Here is a 17,045-nt window from a genome sequence, read left to right as displayed (position 1 = left end):
CTCTCAACCATTCCAAGCGTGCATTCTCGCACCTGCTCCACCACCAACTCACTCTCTGTGTCACACTTTGTACACTCACGCTCCGACGTGCCTTCTCACTCGCACTCGGTATCACTCTCATCACCACACGTACACTCTGTATCGCTCTCACTCTCTGTGTCGCATTCACTCTCCGACGCACACTTTTTTCTTACACGCGCGCCATTTCCTCTCACACAGCGCCCAACGGACCTCCCACAAACGCCCGCGGTATGCTGGGATCCCAAGCGCGTGAAAAGCAAACATCCTCCTGCAAAACCTCAGCACCATATACCACCTTACTCACCTTTGGGATCCTCCTCTCCATGCGCACCTGCAAATCTTTATAAGGATTAGCAAGTACGGCATCAGGATGTGAATTTAGACTTTGTACAGTTTCCATTCCTTCCTCCAACTGCTGGGCTACCTCCGTCGTCTTTTCAATTTCAATTCCAACTACTTCCTTTTCTTTATTCACCTCGACGACCGCTGGCTTAATCAAAATTCCCTCTTCTACCTCAGCGGTCGCCGGCTTCTCCATACCCCGGCTCGCGATTTCTACCCCCGTCATTTTAACCGCGCCCTGATCCGACTCGCTCAACCTGCGCTTCTCAACCCACCTTACCTCATTGCGTACCCTTGGGACCTTTTCGCTCAACCTGCGGTTAACCTCCCTCTCAACCTCCTTTACCTCATATGTGGCCTTGTCCCTCGCCAGCCCCTCATTTATTTATTTAGCTTGGCCATTTATGCCCTCCAATTTTCTTCCTAACTTGTTTCCTACTCCTCCCAATTTGCTGTTTAATCCCTCACATTTGGCTTCTAGCCCCCCGATTTGATTTCCCAATTGCTCACCGGTACCCCTTGCTTCGTCCCTCATTGCTCCAATTTGGCCTCCCATCTCGTTTCTCAATCCCTTTATTTCTGCCCTTGATTTGTCCCTCGCCTCGACCATAAGGGCCCTCATTTGTGCCATGAAGGTATCCAGATAGGATTGCACATCCATAACCCCCATTTGCGCGGCCCTCGCCGCCATTTTGTGCGCCTGAAATCTTCGCTACCCAATGCGTATTGCCTTCCTCCTCCAATTCCTCCTCCTGGGTCGACTCTACCCCTCTTCTATCTCCCCTACCGGCATCCGATCACCTTGATCATCCATGGCATGATTTAATTTAGAATATTAAATAAAATTTCGGCCGCTCCAAATTTTGACAAAATTTTTTAAGATGTTTCAAAAATTTGGTTCGGGTCCAAATCCCACTCCCAGACACCAATTGTTACGGAATCCAGATGACGGCACTCCCGTTAGCAAGGGGGGTTTAATCCCCTCGTCGTTAAGCTGGCCGTCTCCGTTCCTGGACCCACCCCGCTCCTTTGTGGGATAGGATTGGCCAAGGTGATTGGTCAAGGGATTCCCGGACACCTCCGCCAATCCCTCCACAAAGCAGGTGGGTGGCCCCGCTCGAATCCCGGACAAGATGGTATTTGCCGAGCGGTTTAGCAATCCGGAATCCGAGCCGTTATCAATGGACAAAACTCGATTATAAAGCGTTGGCCGAAATCGCGCCACAGGAACTCAATCGAAAGAAGGGACGAAAGCGATCGGATGAGAAAGAAGAAACCAAAGGTAAGAAGGAACAGATATTTATTTTTAATTATGTACAAAACCCAATGAAGAAGAACGAAGTTATTTACAGAAAAAGAACAGAAGACACAGTGCAATTCTTAAAACAAGCTTACTTAAACCCCAGGGACAAGACAAACAAGACAAACTCACGACCACGAATGGGGAATTGAAGATAGGATTGGCTGGAGGGAGAAGAAGGGTCCGAGCAGGGCGGCAGGCTGGAGGTGAGCGGCCGCCGACTCCCCCGCACTCTGGTTCACGCGCAGGTTTGCTCGCAGCAGCGCAGGATTTCTCGCGGCTGGTTGAAGCGGGGCTGGTTGAAGCAGCGCCTCTCTCAGGCCTCGTACGTCCTCCGAAGCTCTCGTGACTTGCGCAACACTCACAGAACTTGTTCACGCGCCTCCCGCCACAGAACTCTCTTTGGTCCAGCGCACCTCCCTCAAAACTCCCAATTCGTGCTCCCTCACTCATCTGCGTAAGCAGTCCCTCACTCACCCTTTTTATAGCCCTCCCCGAGATCAAGCCGCGGGTGACGAGGGCACGCCTACCGGGTCGCTCACCGCGGTGCCAATTGGTGGTTAGGGCTGGCTGACTCCACCTCTGATGACGATGAGGTGCCACGCCCCCCTTCTTCTCCGAGATGAGCACATGGTAATGGCGTCTTGTGGGGAGATAGCAAACCGCTCGCACCCTTTTGAAGGGAAAATGGGCCTACTCTTATTTGATTGATGCAACGTAAGGTCAACTAGTGGAAACATAGCCTTACCTGACACACATAATAAGGATATAACTATGGAGAGATCCTATGGTTCGCTACGTGGTGCGATGGACTAACTAAGGTGCGATTATTTCATTTAACAGCCAATTAAGGGGAAATGTACACAGGGGTTATTTATAAGGAAATTTACTACTAAATTGATAAAGTGAAGGTTCTAAAAACTGCAACAATATATATATATATTTATTTATACATAGTCGAGGCTCATGGTGGAGCTAGTACACTGAACAGATCAGGACGCAACAGGACCAAAGGAATAGTAAAGAGAGAGAGGGCGAGAGGGGGGGGGGGGGGGGGAAGGGAAGACACCAACAGCAGTGTTGAAAACCAAGATAGAGGGAAACTTGGACAATACAATGGGTGTAGGGAGGAATGAAGGGAGGGAAGGAGGTAGAGGAAAGGACAAGACGCATACAGAAGGAAACTCACAGGAGGGAAAAACTGGAAGTTTGGAAGGAGAAGGGCTTGGGGTGGGGTGGGATATGGGGTTTATCGAGGGTAGAAAAGATCACGGTTTTGGATTGGGGATGGTCTGAGATGCTGGTGAAAGATGCCTTAATGATCTGGAGGGAAAAATGAGATTGAACAGACAAAAAGTTGATTTCACAGAAAAGAAAAAAGAAGAACAAATGCATGGAGGTGAGCCTAATTGAATCAAATGAAGATAAATCCTGGTACCCTGATAAACAAATACAGGATGGACAATACATGGACATAACAATGTAGTTATTATTGTTTGTACATGAGCGGCTTTACTTAGAAAGTTGAATAAAATGAATGTACTTCACTGAGTATTTGAAGCAGATACCAGGGAATAAATATCACAGCAATTGAACAGGAAAAATGGAAGCTATTCAAGGTTTGGTGACAATCTTAGAATAAGCCTTCAAAGCAAAGATGATATTGAAAAAGGAAACCTGATTATGATATGGTTGAAGATCACAGCTTTATTCACAAAATAAATAAACCTCAAAAAAAGACCTTCTTTATACACTGGATGGACCTGGTCCCACCCTCTGACACCCATTTGCAGTGGAAATTATAACCAACAGGAAACATGCCAGTGGTATTATCATGCTCATTCCTTTCCAGGGAAGATTGCGAGTTCATTTGGCATTAGGCATGGATCCATGGAAAAATTAGAGTGTGTAACGCTCATACAGTCGTGGCCAAAAATATTGGCACGCTTGCACTTTTTTCAAATAATGCACCATTTCTTCCAGAAAATTGTTGAAATTAAAAAATATTTTGGTATCCGCATATATATTTCATTGGTTTGCAGTAGAACAAAACGAAAAAAAGCTGAAAAAATTACTAAATCTTCGTTTATTCCACACAGAAATCCTAAAATGGCCCGGACAATATTATTGACACCTTTTAGAAGTTGTTAGAAATAAGTAGATTTCAAGCAGGTGATTCTCCTTTACTTTGGAATTGAACTCACCTGTGGTGAGTTGCAGGTGCCTGGAATATAAAAATCACTCATTCAACCAGCTTGAATAGAGAAAAGGAGTCATTGTGCTGTTTTGTGTCTGTGTGTTCCACAATGAGCATGGAGAAAAGAAAGAAAACCAGAGAATGTCTGAGTAGGTCAGACACAAGATTGTAGCCAAGCATGGACAATCTCAAGGCTACAAGTCCATCTCCGAGACCTTGATGTTGCTGTGTCCACTGCACGCAATGTTATCAGGTAGTTTAAGGCCCATGGCACTGTAGCCAACCTCCCTGGACGTGGCTGCAAGAGAAAACTTGATCGAAGATTGCAGCGAAGGATTTTTCGAATGGTGGAGAAAGCACCTCGACCAAACAGATTCAAGCTGACCTTCAGACACAAGGTGCGACAGTTTCAACTCGCACCATCCGTCGCCAACTTCAATGAAAGGGGGTTATATGGTAGGAGACCCAGGAGAACCCCACTGTGAAGAAAGCCCAACTGGAGTTTTCCAAAACACCTGAACAAGCCAAAATCTTTCTGGGAGAATGTTCTGTGGACAGATGAGACCAAATTAGAGCTTTTTGGTAAAGAACATCATCTCTATGTTTACAGAAAACAAAACGAAGCCTTCAAAGAAAAGAACACCTTCTCTACAGTCAAACATGGAGGAGGTTCAGTGATGTTTTGGGGTTGCTGTGCTGCCTCTGGCAGTGGGTGCCTTGAATGTGTTCATGGCATGATAAAATCAGGAGATTACCAAGGAATTTTGGAGCGCAATGTTGAACCCAGTATCAGAAAGCTGGGTCTCTGTCGAAGGTCATGGGTCGTGCAGCAGGACAATGACCCCAAACACACTTCAAAAAGCACCCAGGAATGGTTTAAGACAAAACGCTGGACTGTTCTGAAGTGGCCAGCAAGGAGTCCAGATCTAAATCCCATTGAACACCTGTTGGGAGATCTGAAAACAGCAGTTGGGAGAAAGCACCCTTCAAATCTGGGAGAACTGGAGGAGTTTGCACAAGAAGAGTGGTTCAAACTGCCAGTAGAGAGGTGTAGGAAGCTCATTCATGGCTATAGGAAGCGCTTGACTGCAGTTTTTTTGTCCAAAGGCTGTGCTACCAAATATTAAATCTAGGCTGTCAATAATTTTGTCAATGCCATTTGGTTGTGGTTTGCATAAAGGATTGACTCAGGTTCCAAACACCTCGGACGTCTTTTCCTTCCTTGCTGTAGTCCCTCATCGTCAATAACATCGACCCAAACAAAGCCAATGGTTTTAGTAATTTGCGTAATGTAACGTTTGATTACTATGCGTTCTGACATACCATGCATTCTGACAGGCTTGTTTAAACCTTCCTATTATTCAACATATGCCTAGATTTTGCTGGGTCCCTCATAATAATCAATAACGCTCGACTCAAACAAAGCCAATGGAAATCTGACATGACAAATCCAAGCAGTATATAAATGAGCAGAGGCCTACAGGCCTAATGTGTTAGGCCCACCAGAAAACCAATGCGGCCAACATCATTTTGTCTCGGTGTTATGGTGGGTGGAGTCAAGTGACAAATGTGGGTGTGGTCTGGCAGTTGTCCGACCAATGGGTGCACATTTAAAAAATCGACCCCCAACAAGAGCAACGCAAAACTCTTGTAGGCCTGCGATAGGTCACAGGTAAAAATACAGAACACACATTGCAAGATCCAAATGGAAATGGTACGGTAGATTTGGTAAAACACTCACCAGCGCATCAGCCACAGCAGCCTCAACATCAGATCCTGAATCCAGCAAACGCATGGCATTCACTGAGGACGACAAGCCACGGCTCTGCCCCAAAAGATAGGTGTCTGCAGACACAAAGCACAGGGCAGCACATCAGTCTTTTATTGATGCCAATTACAATAAAGAGCATGTGTTTCAATGTATAAAGGTTGGGTGCTTGTGGTTTGGCCAAATCCCAAGAAAAGATGAAATGAATTAAGTTCCTCTGCAAATATCTACACAATACGTCATTTTAGGTGTTTTGAACGATGTGTGAAGCCATTCTACCGATGACACATTTGGAGAAGGCTAGAAGATTTTTTTAACAAGCTTGGAAATGGAAATCTTACAAATTTGCCCTTTTTATCATTTTCTTTGTCAGTCATCACATCATCAGTCAACCTATGTTTGTGGATAATTTGAGGTCTCCTGACCACATGCATTTTACCTACATAGGTCACAAACAAGCATGCTTTAATCTTAACAGTCATCTATGAAGAATTGCTCTTTTTAACAGAATGTGTCTCCTGAACACTCCCATTCTGATCATCTGATTTATCTGCCAGAATTGGTTTGCACCATGGAAAACAATGCACTATGTCAATGAAGTTGCAAAATATTGCTCAGACTGTACCAGGCAGACCGAAGACGCCAGCTGACGTGAGTGCACTAGTGGAGCGAGAGTGCTGTCGTGTGCCTATGGGCAGAGAAAAAAAATGAAAGGGAAGAGGTGGGGAGAGTTGGGAAAGATGAACACTGCTTTGTAGCTCATTAATGTGGGAAAGATAAGCACAACTCATCGGTTGCACACCAAGTGCCTTCAACATGCCCAGGCGAAAGTACTTGAGGAACATAGTGTAGGTGCAAGGCATGGTTCAGGAAGCCGAGGCAAGCGAGCGAGGAGGAGCACTCTTTTTGGAGGTGGCATGAAGCAGGAGGCACGAGGCAGGCAGGCAGGTGGTTCAGGCTTCCACACAACCACTCACCCATGGTAGTGTACACGCGGATAGGACTCGCATCACGGCTGCTGTCTCGACTCGTATTGCGGCTGCAGCCTTGACTCAAACTCGGTCGTGGGATGCGGCTGGGACCCCACACTTTGAAAGCGCAATCATTGAAAAACCCACACCCCAAATCCAGGCCACATACTACCAAACTAAACAGGTTACATACGCAGACAAACTGGTGTATGCAAGCATGCACCCACGCACTCCATTTTCTTCAAAAAAGCTGTTCCTCACAAATATTATAATCACTTATTATTTAACAGCAGCGTTTATTCTTCATGCATTACATTTTAACATTTAAAGGAGGTTACAAATTATAATAATTTTACAACACCCTGAACTTGTAATTTTACTTAAGTTCCAAAACTTTAATAGTTATTAGCTGAAAGTCAGAACTCCAGCAATTTGTAAGTCATTCACCGATTTTCCAACTGGATCAACAGCTCAGCTCCATTCTTCATTGAAGTTTCCAACTTTCAGTTCAGAATCTCTTCAAATAGTGGGTCAATATCAGCAGGCCCACAACCCAGTTGTATTTAAACGGCCAGGCGAAGCAATATCACTTTCAAATTCCCAATCTATAGTTTATATCACCTTGTTAAGTGTCTCTGGTGTATACTCCCTCTCCATCCATTCTCTCATTTCAAATGGCACCACAGCCGACTCTCCTCGTGAAAAGGCCGAATGCCTCAATTCTGGGTTTGCTTCCAAATCTTGTGTTTAAACCTTTAATGCTAACGATAGCATTAAACAACTCACTCTGTACCCACCATACCCAGGTGCACCCAAATGCTCCTGGACCACCTGAAAAGGTGAAGTTCCTGGCAACCCTCGACTCTGTTTCTACAACTGGACAGATGGCATCGGCTCAGGTGTCCTTAAAACCTGCTCTGTTGGTCTTGCACTTCCTCTCTCAGCCATTTTCACAATATAAGTAGCGATAGCTAGGTCATATTGCATCTGCTTGGAAGTCAGCCAACATAAACACAGGCAAAACCTGATCCCTTTAACTTTAGACCATTATATTGACTTCCAATCATCAGCAAGATCATGAAATTATTCTTCATCGCACAGTAGATATCAAATTCTTCCTTTTCTAAAATGGCCTCAACCTACATCATCAATTGGAATTCATACCAAGTCACTCTACCTTGGACATGCTACTTTTGCTCTCACACCCCACTTTGCTCCCCAAACTCTGTGTATGGCATTCAAGGCCAACTCCACACATAGCTTACTCAAAGTTTTCCTGTACTTTTGTAGCCAATGTCTCAGGGCTCCCCACGGGATCATCTCATCTCATCTCTCACTGCCAAGCCTGGAGTGCCCCAAGGCAATGTTCCTGGCCTGATTTTATTCCTAATCTTCATCAATGATCTCCCTAACTTTCTGGAAAAGCCCCTTTATCTTTTGGCTGATGCCTCCACCTTCTGCCATAACATCCCTCATCCTTCAGATAGGCATATAGCAGCCTCTTCCCTCTCTGAAGACTGATAGAATCATGAACTGATCAAACATTTGGAATATCTTTCAATCCTGACAAATCTCACACTCTCACTCCAAAAGGGCCATCTGGAAAACCCTCCCATCTACTTCCTTAGCAAACATATTGAAGAGGTTCAGCCCCTCAAACACATGGGTCTCACAATCATCCTTCTTGGGCAAACCACATCACTGAGTTGACCTCCAAAGCCAGCCACTCAACTGGCATCCTCTGTCATACAAAGTCCTTCCTTTGGCATATATGAACTATTATCCACCTACAAGACCTTCATCTGCAGCTTGATGGAGTACTGCTCTCCCCTCTAGACTGGCACACCTTGCTCAGCGTGATGCTGTGGAACCAAGACCTTCAACATCATTTGAATCTCCACTGATGAAGCTGAGTCTATGGGCCTATCACTTTCACATCGCAGACAGGTCAATGGTCTCGCTGTCTTCTACCACCTCTTTCCTGGTCTTGCACCCTCTGATCATTCCATGCTCTGTCACCTCAGGTTTCTGCAGGGTGCACACGGTCCACCTTTCTGGTGAAACTCCCAAAATCCAGAATCACCGTTAACCTCGCCACATTCGTTCCACTGTTTACCCACCAGTGGAAGCAACTTCCACATTCTCTTCAATCTCATTCTTCCTTCCAGGTCTTAAAGACAGCTGTTCACCACCATCTCAGATAATCCCCAATCCAAGCCATAATCTCTTCTACGTCCAATAACCCTCTCCAAGCCCACCTCTTTACATGTCGCACAATTCTCTCCTTTCCCTCTGGTGTCTCTGGCGCAAGGGGGGGGGGGGGGGGGGGGGGGAGGAAAGGGTCCGAGAGCATGATGTTATGGCTGCGGTGAATGTCACCACCCTGGGGCAGGGCCCACCGTAGGACTTTTCTACACTGTGGCAGCAACGTGATTTGCTATCGGCTGGGCTGCTAGTAAGAAAAATTGCTGCTATTACTCAACGACATGGGGAGTCGCCCGATCGACCGTTTGGCAAGAAGTGGCCGCGACACTTTGCATGATGGACAAAAGAGGTGGGAGGGGGAGCATTTGAGATCGGCATTCACCCACTTTTGCTGGTGAGGCTCTTGGTGGTGGACCACTATGCCGCAATCTCTACTCAGAACAGGCCGGCTATACTCTCCATAAAGAATGTTCATACCACTAGATTTTCTATTTCTATATCTCATGCATGAGCCTATAATTAAACAAATTAGTTTTCACCCCTCAGCCCAATGGGCTAAGGGGTATTGTCGTCAGGGATGTCGTCCGGGCGAGCGGGTGGGCGTCCGGGCATCCGTCAACTTTTGGTTTCTGTCAATTTCAAGGAGAACGGCTTGTCTGATTAAATCAATTTTTGCAGTGTGTGTTGGGGTTGAGTAGAGGAAGGTTCCTTTCGAAAATGGGTGCGCTGCGGTTTTCAATATGACCGCCACGGCAGCCATCTTGAAATTGGTTTCCGTCAATTTCAAGAACGGCTTGTCCGATTAAATCCATTTTTGCAGTGTGTGTTGGGGTTGAGTAGAGGAAGGTTCCTTTCGAAAATGGGCGCGCTGCGATTTTCAATATGGCCGCCACGGCAGCCATCTTGAAATTGGTTTCTGTCAATTTCAAGAACGGCTTGTCCGATTAAATCCATTTTTGCAGTGTGTGTTGGGGTTGAGTAGAGGAAGGTTCCTTTCGAAAATGGGCGTGCTGCGATTTTCAATATGGCCGCCACGGTAGCCATCTTGAAATTGGTTTCCATCAATTTCAAGGAGAACGACTTGTCTGATTAAATCCATTTTTGCAGTGTGTGTTGGGGTTGAGTAGAGGAAGGTGCCTTTCGAAAATGGGCGCGCTGTGATTTTCAATATGGCCGCCACGGCTTCCTTTCACCATGCATGGGCTGAGGGGGTATGCCCGCTTTGCGGTGCTATTTATTTGTGCTTGCAAGCGCAGCCTGCTATGTCCTCTGCCTTCCATGTGCCGCTTGATTATTTATTATCAAGTGTATATGTACACTAAATAGGCCTGCCCCCTATCGGAGCAGCAGGGGAGGAAAAGCAAGTTGGAAGTGGCCATCCCAACTTAGTAGAATATTCCTCTGCATCACGAGTCCAACCACTAAGTTTCAACACATTTCTTCCAACAAACAAACAAACAAACAGACACGTATGTTTCCCCAAATTCCCCTTACATCTGTGATAACTATAACTTTCATTAAACATAACAGAAAAATGTTGTATTTTAGAATGATTTATCCAACTTCCAGGAGTTTGATTTTTTTTTTTAATAGTCTAATGAATGCATCTAGTTTTCAAGTTATTCCGTCGAGTGGCAGGAATGCATTAGCAGGTATGATAATTCGCCCATTTCTTATGATAATTCCCCACTTTAGCATGAAAGTAAAAATCAAAGGTGGAGGAGGCCATCCCAACTTAGTAAAACATTTCCAGTACACCCAGAGTACAACCACCACTTTTTAAACTTATTTTATCCAGCGGTTTAGAAGTGCATAAAATACAGAGCATGGATGTAAATTGGCCAATTAGTTTACAATTATATACTGTTTTCATACAGAGATACTATTATAATACTGTAAACTGCTGGGACTTGTAACACACTCTCCTATTGGGAGCAACGCAACATGATACACATTTAAAAGATAATCTGCGTCATTGTCCCCATCCCGAAACCACGCGACGATGAATTTTTTTAATGCAGTAAAACCTTCCTGGGCACACCACGAGTACAACCACCTAATTTATAGGACTGCATACAAATAAAACAACCACAAATACTGACAATAATAACAAGCAGAATTATATATAGTATCCATGAGGAGGAACTTAATAATAACAAGCAGAATTATATATAGTATCCATGAGGAGGAAAATAATTCCAGAGGAAAATCATTAAATTTAGTTAAAATCCTGATAGCTGGCTTGGGATTATATCCTAGTTAAAATAGGATCAGTCGCCAACCGCTCGGGCGGGCGAACAACCGACCAAATTGACCTTCAAGCTCATTAATCTCTCGAGGTGTGACCTCGGTGTGTGGTTTTAACTCGAGTAGAGATATGCAGCTGATCTGGTTGGGCAACATCTCAGAATTCTCTGTGTTGTATAAATGTGTACGAATGTGCAAATCAATTTCTCTGGGGGAAAAGTTTTCAAAATTACACAAACTAGGGCATGCCCGTACTATATATATATCTAAAATTATATCCCCCCCCTCTATTTACATGAAATGGTTTGGTCCAAAGCGAACGGCTTGCGAGTGGTGACAATCCCCCCCCTCTATTTACATGAAATGGTTCGGTCCAAAGCGAACGGCTTCCGGAGTTTGGTAAAGAAATCGCCATCGCGTACACAAACGCGCAGGAAAGCGAATGAATCGCAAATTCGTTTTTATTAGTTGTAAAACATAGTTTAACGCCAACATAGTTTGCAAACGTGAAATAAATGAATACGCTCTCAAATGTGCCATCCGAGGCAGAGTGTGCCCGCCACGTTCGGCACACGCGATCGTTCGCTGCTCTCTGATTGGTTGAATCGTTTTTTGGACATAGCTCGGTAAGTAATTGTCCGATTAATATGAAACCTTGAAAAGGCACATCCTCGGGTCCCCAGCAATATACCTGGCAAGTTAAAAGTATATCGGACCCGTGGTTGTCGAGAAACAGCGGTCACAGACAAACGTACAGACGTACAGACAGACAGACAGAGATTACTGGAATTATAGATAGACTAGGGCATGCCCGTACTATATATAAGCTAGGACGTGCCCGTACGTGGGTGCCCGTTCCTTGCCAAAAAAAAAAAAAAAAAAAACATGAATGGTTTGGTCCATTCGCAACGACCACAGAACCCCCCCCTCTATTTACATGCAATGGTTTGGTCCAAAGCGAACGGTTTGGTCCATTCGATGTGATTCGATGATTCGATGTGAATGGTTTGGTCCATTCGCAACGACCACAGAACCCCCCCCTCTATTTACATGAATGGTTTGGTCCATTCGCAAAGCCAAAGCGAACGACCACAGAACCCCCCCCTCTATTTACATGAATGGTTTGGTCCATTCGCAAAGCCAAAGCGAACGACCACAGAACCCCCCCCCCCCCCTCTATTTACATGAATGGTTTGGTCCATTCGCAACGGCAAAGCGAACGGCGAACGGCTAAATCGCCATAGCTCGGTAAGTACTTGTCCGATTAATTTCAAACCTTGAAAAGGCACATCCTCGGGTCCCCAGCAATATACCTGGCAAGTTTCAAGTATATCGGACCGGTAGTTGTCGAGAAACAGCGGTCACAGACAAACAGACAAACGTACAAACGTACAAACGTACAGACAGAGATTACTGGAATTATAGATAGATGGAGGCAAATACAGCCATTGACATTTGCATTCACATGGAACCAGCGCACGTTGAATGTATGCATTAAAAAAAACTGCAGTGAACACGATGCCAACTCCTTCATCTGTGCAAATATACTTGGAAAATCCACTGGAAAACATGCACACGACAGGATGAAGTTGCTTGTTCTGACCTCATTTGAAGGTGGTTGAGGGAGAGTCGGTTATGTTAATTAATGGGGAATTGTATTGACAAATGTTGTGCTGTAGCTTAGCGGAAGTGCATAACTAAGTGTGATACAACAATTTGTTCGCCCTTGTTGAGCCCTATGAATGTTTTCAGATATATAATATGAAGTCACGATACTACGTTGAAGCTGCGGATTGTATTTGGGGAATATGTGCATTTTTAACTGGCTGGCATAATACTGTACAGGCTAATAACAGTAACAGTTCGTTTTTGCATTAAGTTCAGTGTTTCGAAAAAAAAAAAATGCAACTGCTTTAATCAAGTGTTGTTAATTCATCTTCAGATTTGCACATTTGTACTGTATCTTGATTCTATATCAAAACTTCATTTTATTATAAAAGTTTATAAAAAGATTGCATTCAAGGGGTTAAAAAAAAAACCAAAAAAAAAACCCACAGTTTAGAGGCAATTTTTCCCCGCAAAGCGGGGGTTGGCCTTTTCGGGGACCGTGGTTGTTGTTGTTTTTTGGTCCCCTTTTTGAAGCAATGTTTTACGGCCGGATGCCCTTCCTGCCGCCAACCCTGTTTGTCGCCTTTATACGATAAACAGGGAATTACCAGTGTACTGGTACTCAATTTGCCGACCTCGGAAGGATGACAGGCTGAGTCAACCCCCCTGGCATTAATTCAGCGATCGACCGGGATTCGAACCCAGGATCCTAAGCTGGCACCCTAGCCACTAGCCCAACACCAGGGACTATTGCATTCAAGGGGTATTGAACAAAAATGTATCACGACAATGGATGGTTGAACATTCAAATTTCACACGCACGCAACAAACCTCATTTTTTCAATGTTTGTTCCTCACAATTCTACTTATTTATTTTTCAGTAATGGCTAATCCTAAAACGTTATGTTATAATTTAAAATAATTCTGTAAATGATGGTAATTTCACAGCACCATATATTCAACCTTTTTAAAATGGTAAACCTAGAAATAATTCCTTTACCTAAAATAAGACCCTCAATCAGTAAGCAATTGACTAGTTTCCCGACCGCACGGATCATCAGCTGGGCACCGTTCTTCCTCGAGGTTTCGATCCTTTCAGCTCAGAACCTCTCCAAACGTTGGATCCACAACTTCGGCCATGGGTCCACATCAGTAGATTACCTCCATCAATCGATCCACAACCTCAGTTATGTTCAAGGCAGTCAGGCAACCCATCAATACAATGTCTCTATTCAAACTTTTCTTGCTAGAGGATTTAATGTACGAGTATTATCATAATTTCAGAACTCTCATCACACATTCCATCATATGACAATACATTCAATCATGCACACCTTACCTTAGGTATAACATGTCCAGCAACCTTTTCTAAGTAGTAGGTTGTAGACAGCAACCACTCAGGGTAGTACCACCGTTCTGACTTAGGAGCGTTAAAGTGGTGCCCGGAACCATGTTACACTCTCCGTGTCAGGATTGCTGGCCTTACTTTCTGTCTCACTCAAACTATAGTTACCGGGCTAGCTTCAATCTCTTTCTTACAAACAAACATCACACACCTTTTTAACTCATTTTCACCCACCTTTACATTCTCTTTCTTTTATTTCTCTTTCCTCACATTTATCACAACAACACACAACAGGCATTTTAAGGCCATTTTCTCTGTGAGAGCGGGGGTTAGCCTTTCCTCACATTTATCAATGCAGTTATTTTATTTAAGGCCTGACCTCGATGAGGACAATCATAGTCCGTGACTGGAGCCTTCAACATAAAAAAAAACCCAGCACATCAACCCCACTTATTTGTGAATCAAGCTGTTATTCCAATACTGAAATGGTGATTTTAAACGGATTTTCTACATGCTGTACTGCATCCCCTAGTAAACACTAAAAATGTTATTTTATTTAAATAATAAATTTATAGCTTTCTTTTATGGTGTTTTTACTATTCATATTGTATTTCACTAATTATATTTGGTGTCGTTTTATGATTTTAAAGAAAAACTTGTTTTATTATTTTATTCTGCTCTACTGTAGCTCCCTGTGTTCACATACATCTGACTAGTTGTTTTAATTTATTGCTAAGTTCAGTGCCCTGTATGGTTGCTCTCACTGTTCTGATTATTTCCCCTGAAACTGTACCATAGAATAGCGTTTTAGGAATGTTGCTCTTCAAGAAAGCTATTCATACAATGTGGAATAGAAAAGTACCTCATTTATCCAACTTGGTGTAAAATCTATAATTGTCGATATCGATTTGTAATTTTAAAAAGTGAAACTTTGTTTTTCCTTTTTCAATTAGAGTTCTTTTGAAAACAAAAGCGAGTTAAAACACACACACACACACACACACACACACACACACACACACACACACACACACACACACACACACACACACACACACACACACACACACACACACACGAGATTATCAAGTGGAAACAGTGTGTGTGTGTGTGTCTTCCACAGCGAGGAAAGTGTCTGAATGGCAAATAAGAAAGTCGAGGTGATGCGATATTGTGACATGTGCACCTTAATTAGAGGATGTGGTAGGAAGGACATCAGATATAGAGAGAGTTGAGAAGCTATGCGTCAAAGAGAAGACCAAGCCTCACCGATTGAGGAGAAACCTCTGATAGGACTAGCATCCCGGCTGCTCTCACGACTCGTGTCACGACTGCACGTCTGGCTCAAACTCGGTCGAGGGATTTGGCTACCCCGAGCTGCACGCATCACATCAACACAAACTCAAATAAAAAAGGTCCCCACTTTATGTCAGAACATTTTCCTTTTACATAACATGCATGATACACCTCACAGCATCACTGATAATAACGCACCGTGGGCATGTATAAAATAAGTAAATAAATTATGATTACGTACAATCCTGAATCGGCAAAGATAATTATGTTGCGAAAGACCAGGGCAATGTGGAGCACAATAAAGTTAATAAACAGGTTTATAGGAGTCAATAATTACTTGGATGTACATGAGTTTATCAGGAGGTCTGTAACTTATCATACAAATACAACACAAAAGGTGATTATTCTGTTAAAAAGAGGTGATGGGAAGACAACACGGAAAAAAATGAACCGATGTAAAAGTAGTGGCATTTTTAGCATTCCCATCTGAATCCTTCTCTCATGATCCTGGGATTACAATTTTAAATGTTCAATTCAAAAAGGGTGTCAAGTCTGGTTCATAAAATTAGAATAACGCGGCGAGAAATGGGCACGTGTTAATAAATCGATTATAAATGATCAAGCACTCAATTTTTGTTTGATATCTGACATATATTTAAAAAAAGATTTAACGTTATCTTGGAAAATGGAAAAAGATGCTGATAATTTACTTCAAATAATGAAAGAAATCAGTGCTCAGTTGTATATTGGACACTCATGTCAAAATATTAGAATAAGCAATTTACTTTGTCCAAAAATTAAAATAGATGACGTTTTATGTTGAGATACCTATTTTACTTCATTCATCATTGTAAGGATTGCAAGGTCCTCTGATGCATGTGTACAAGTACTGTACGAACGTGTCTAGCCATGGGAATGAAGCGCGACATCCCTGAAATGATGAAAGCAGAGGTCAAGGCACTCGCCGTAATGGAAAGTCCGAGTCAAATATCGCCAGACAAATCGGATGTTCAAAATCCACAATGTGTAGCATCTTTAAAAAGCTTCACACTCAAATTGGTGTCGCATCATACAGAAAGAATTCTGAACGGAAACGGATCACCACATCAAGAAAGGACAGGAAGTTGGCTGATATGGCAAAGAAGAACCGGTTCCAGTCTACCAGAAACCTTGCTCGAAGGTGAAAGGACGATGGTGTCAAATCATCCAGGTGTACAGCATAACTCTATGCCTGCTGAATCAGACAATTAACGTGGCTGTGTACCAAGACGTGCTGAATCATTTAATGATGCCGATTGGTGAAGTGTTATTTGGTAACAATGACATAATCTTTCAGCAAAAACCATCTCCGGCACATAGCACATGGTTTATGGCATGGCTTGCTGCACATGACATTGGGGTTTTATCATGGCCTGCAAACCTGTCTGACCTAAACCCAATGGACAATTTAAGGAGCATTGTTAAATGCAAGCTGAATGCGGTCAAACCCTAACACTTCAGGAACTGAAGGATAAACTGGTCCAGTGCTGGGAATCCATCACGGTAGAATAATGCACCACTTAATAAGTAGAAGAATGCAGCTCTTATCCACAAGCATGGCCTTTATCCACAGCTTGATGAAATACTGCTCTCATCTCTGGGCTGAAGCTCCTGCCTCTTACCTTGCTCAGCTTGACGCCATGGAAACCTTGGCATTCAAGATCATTGGTATCTCCAACGACAAAGCTGAATCTATAGGCCAATCA

At 43.6% G+C, this 17,045-nt stretch overlaps 1 protein-coding gene across 20 annotated transcripts in view; it reads right to left on the bottom strand.

Annotated features, from left to right (window-relative positions):
• The window catches only part of LOC137433857 (CLIP-associating protein 2), a 186,780-nt gene that overhangs the window by 53,315 nt on the left and 116,420 nt on the right, over positions 1-17,045 (bottom strand). For 13 of the 20 annotated variants that reach the window (XR_010985755.2, XR_010985754.2, XR_010985747.2 and 10 more), the window contains 4 exons: positions 15,274-15,381; positions 6,606-6,716; positions 6,254-6,316; positions 5,602-5,705 (listed from right to left, as the gene is read on the bottom strand). Coding sequence is in view for 16 of the 20 variants with exons in the window: in XM_068126315.2 (XP_067982416.2) it covers positions 5,602-5,705; positions 6,254-6,316; positions 6,606-6,716; positions 15,274-15,381 (386 nt within the window). In the remaining 4 variants the exon portion in view is untranslated. The remainder of the gene's footprint in view (positions 1-5,601; positions 5,706-6,253; positions 6,317-6,605; positions 6,717-15,273; positions 15,382-17,045) is intronic. The other 7 variants (XR_013624324.1, XM_078783395.1, XM_068126323.2 and 4 more) reach the window with 2 other exon arrangements.

This window comes from Myxine glutinosa, chromosome 1, assembly GCF_964187855.1.
Source record: "Myxine glutinosa chromosome 1, kmMyxGlut1.1, whole genome shotgun sequence".
NCBI lineage: Eukaryota > Metazoa > Chordata > Myxini > Myxiniformes > Myxinidae > Myxine > Myxine glutinosa.
Note: the sequence above shows the minus strand (reverse complement) of the source record. Positions and strands in the feature narration are given on the sequence as shown.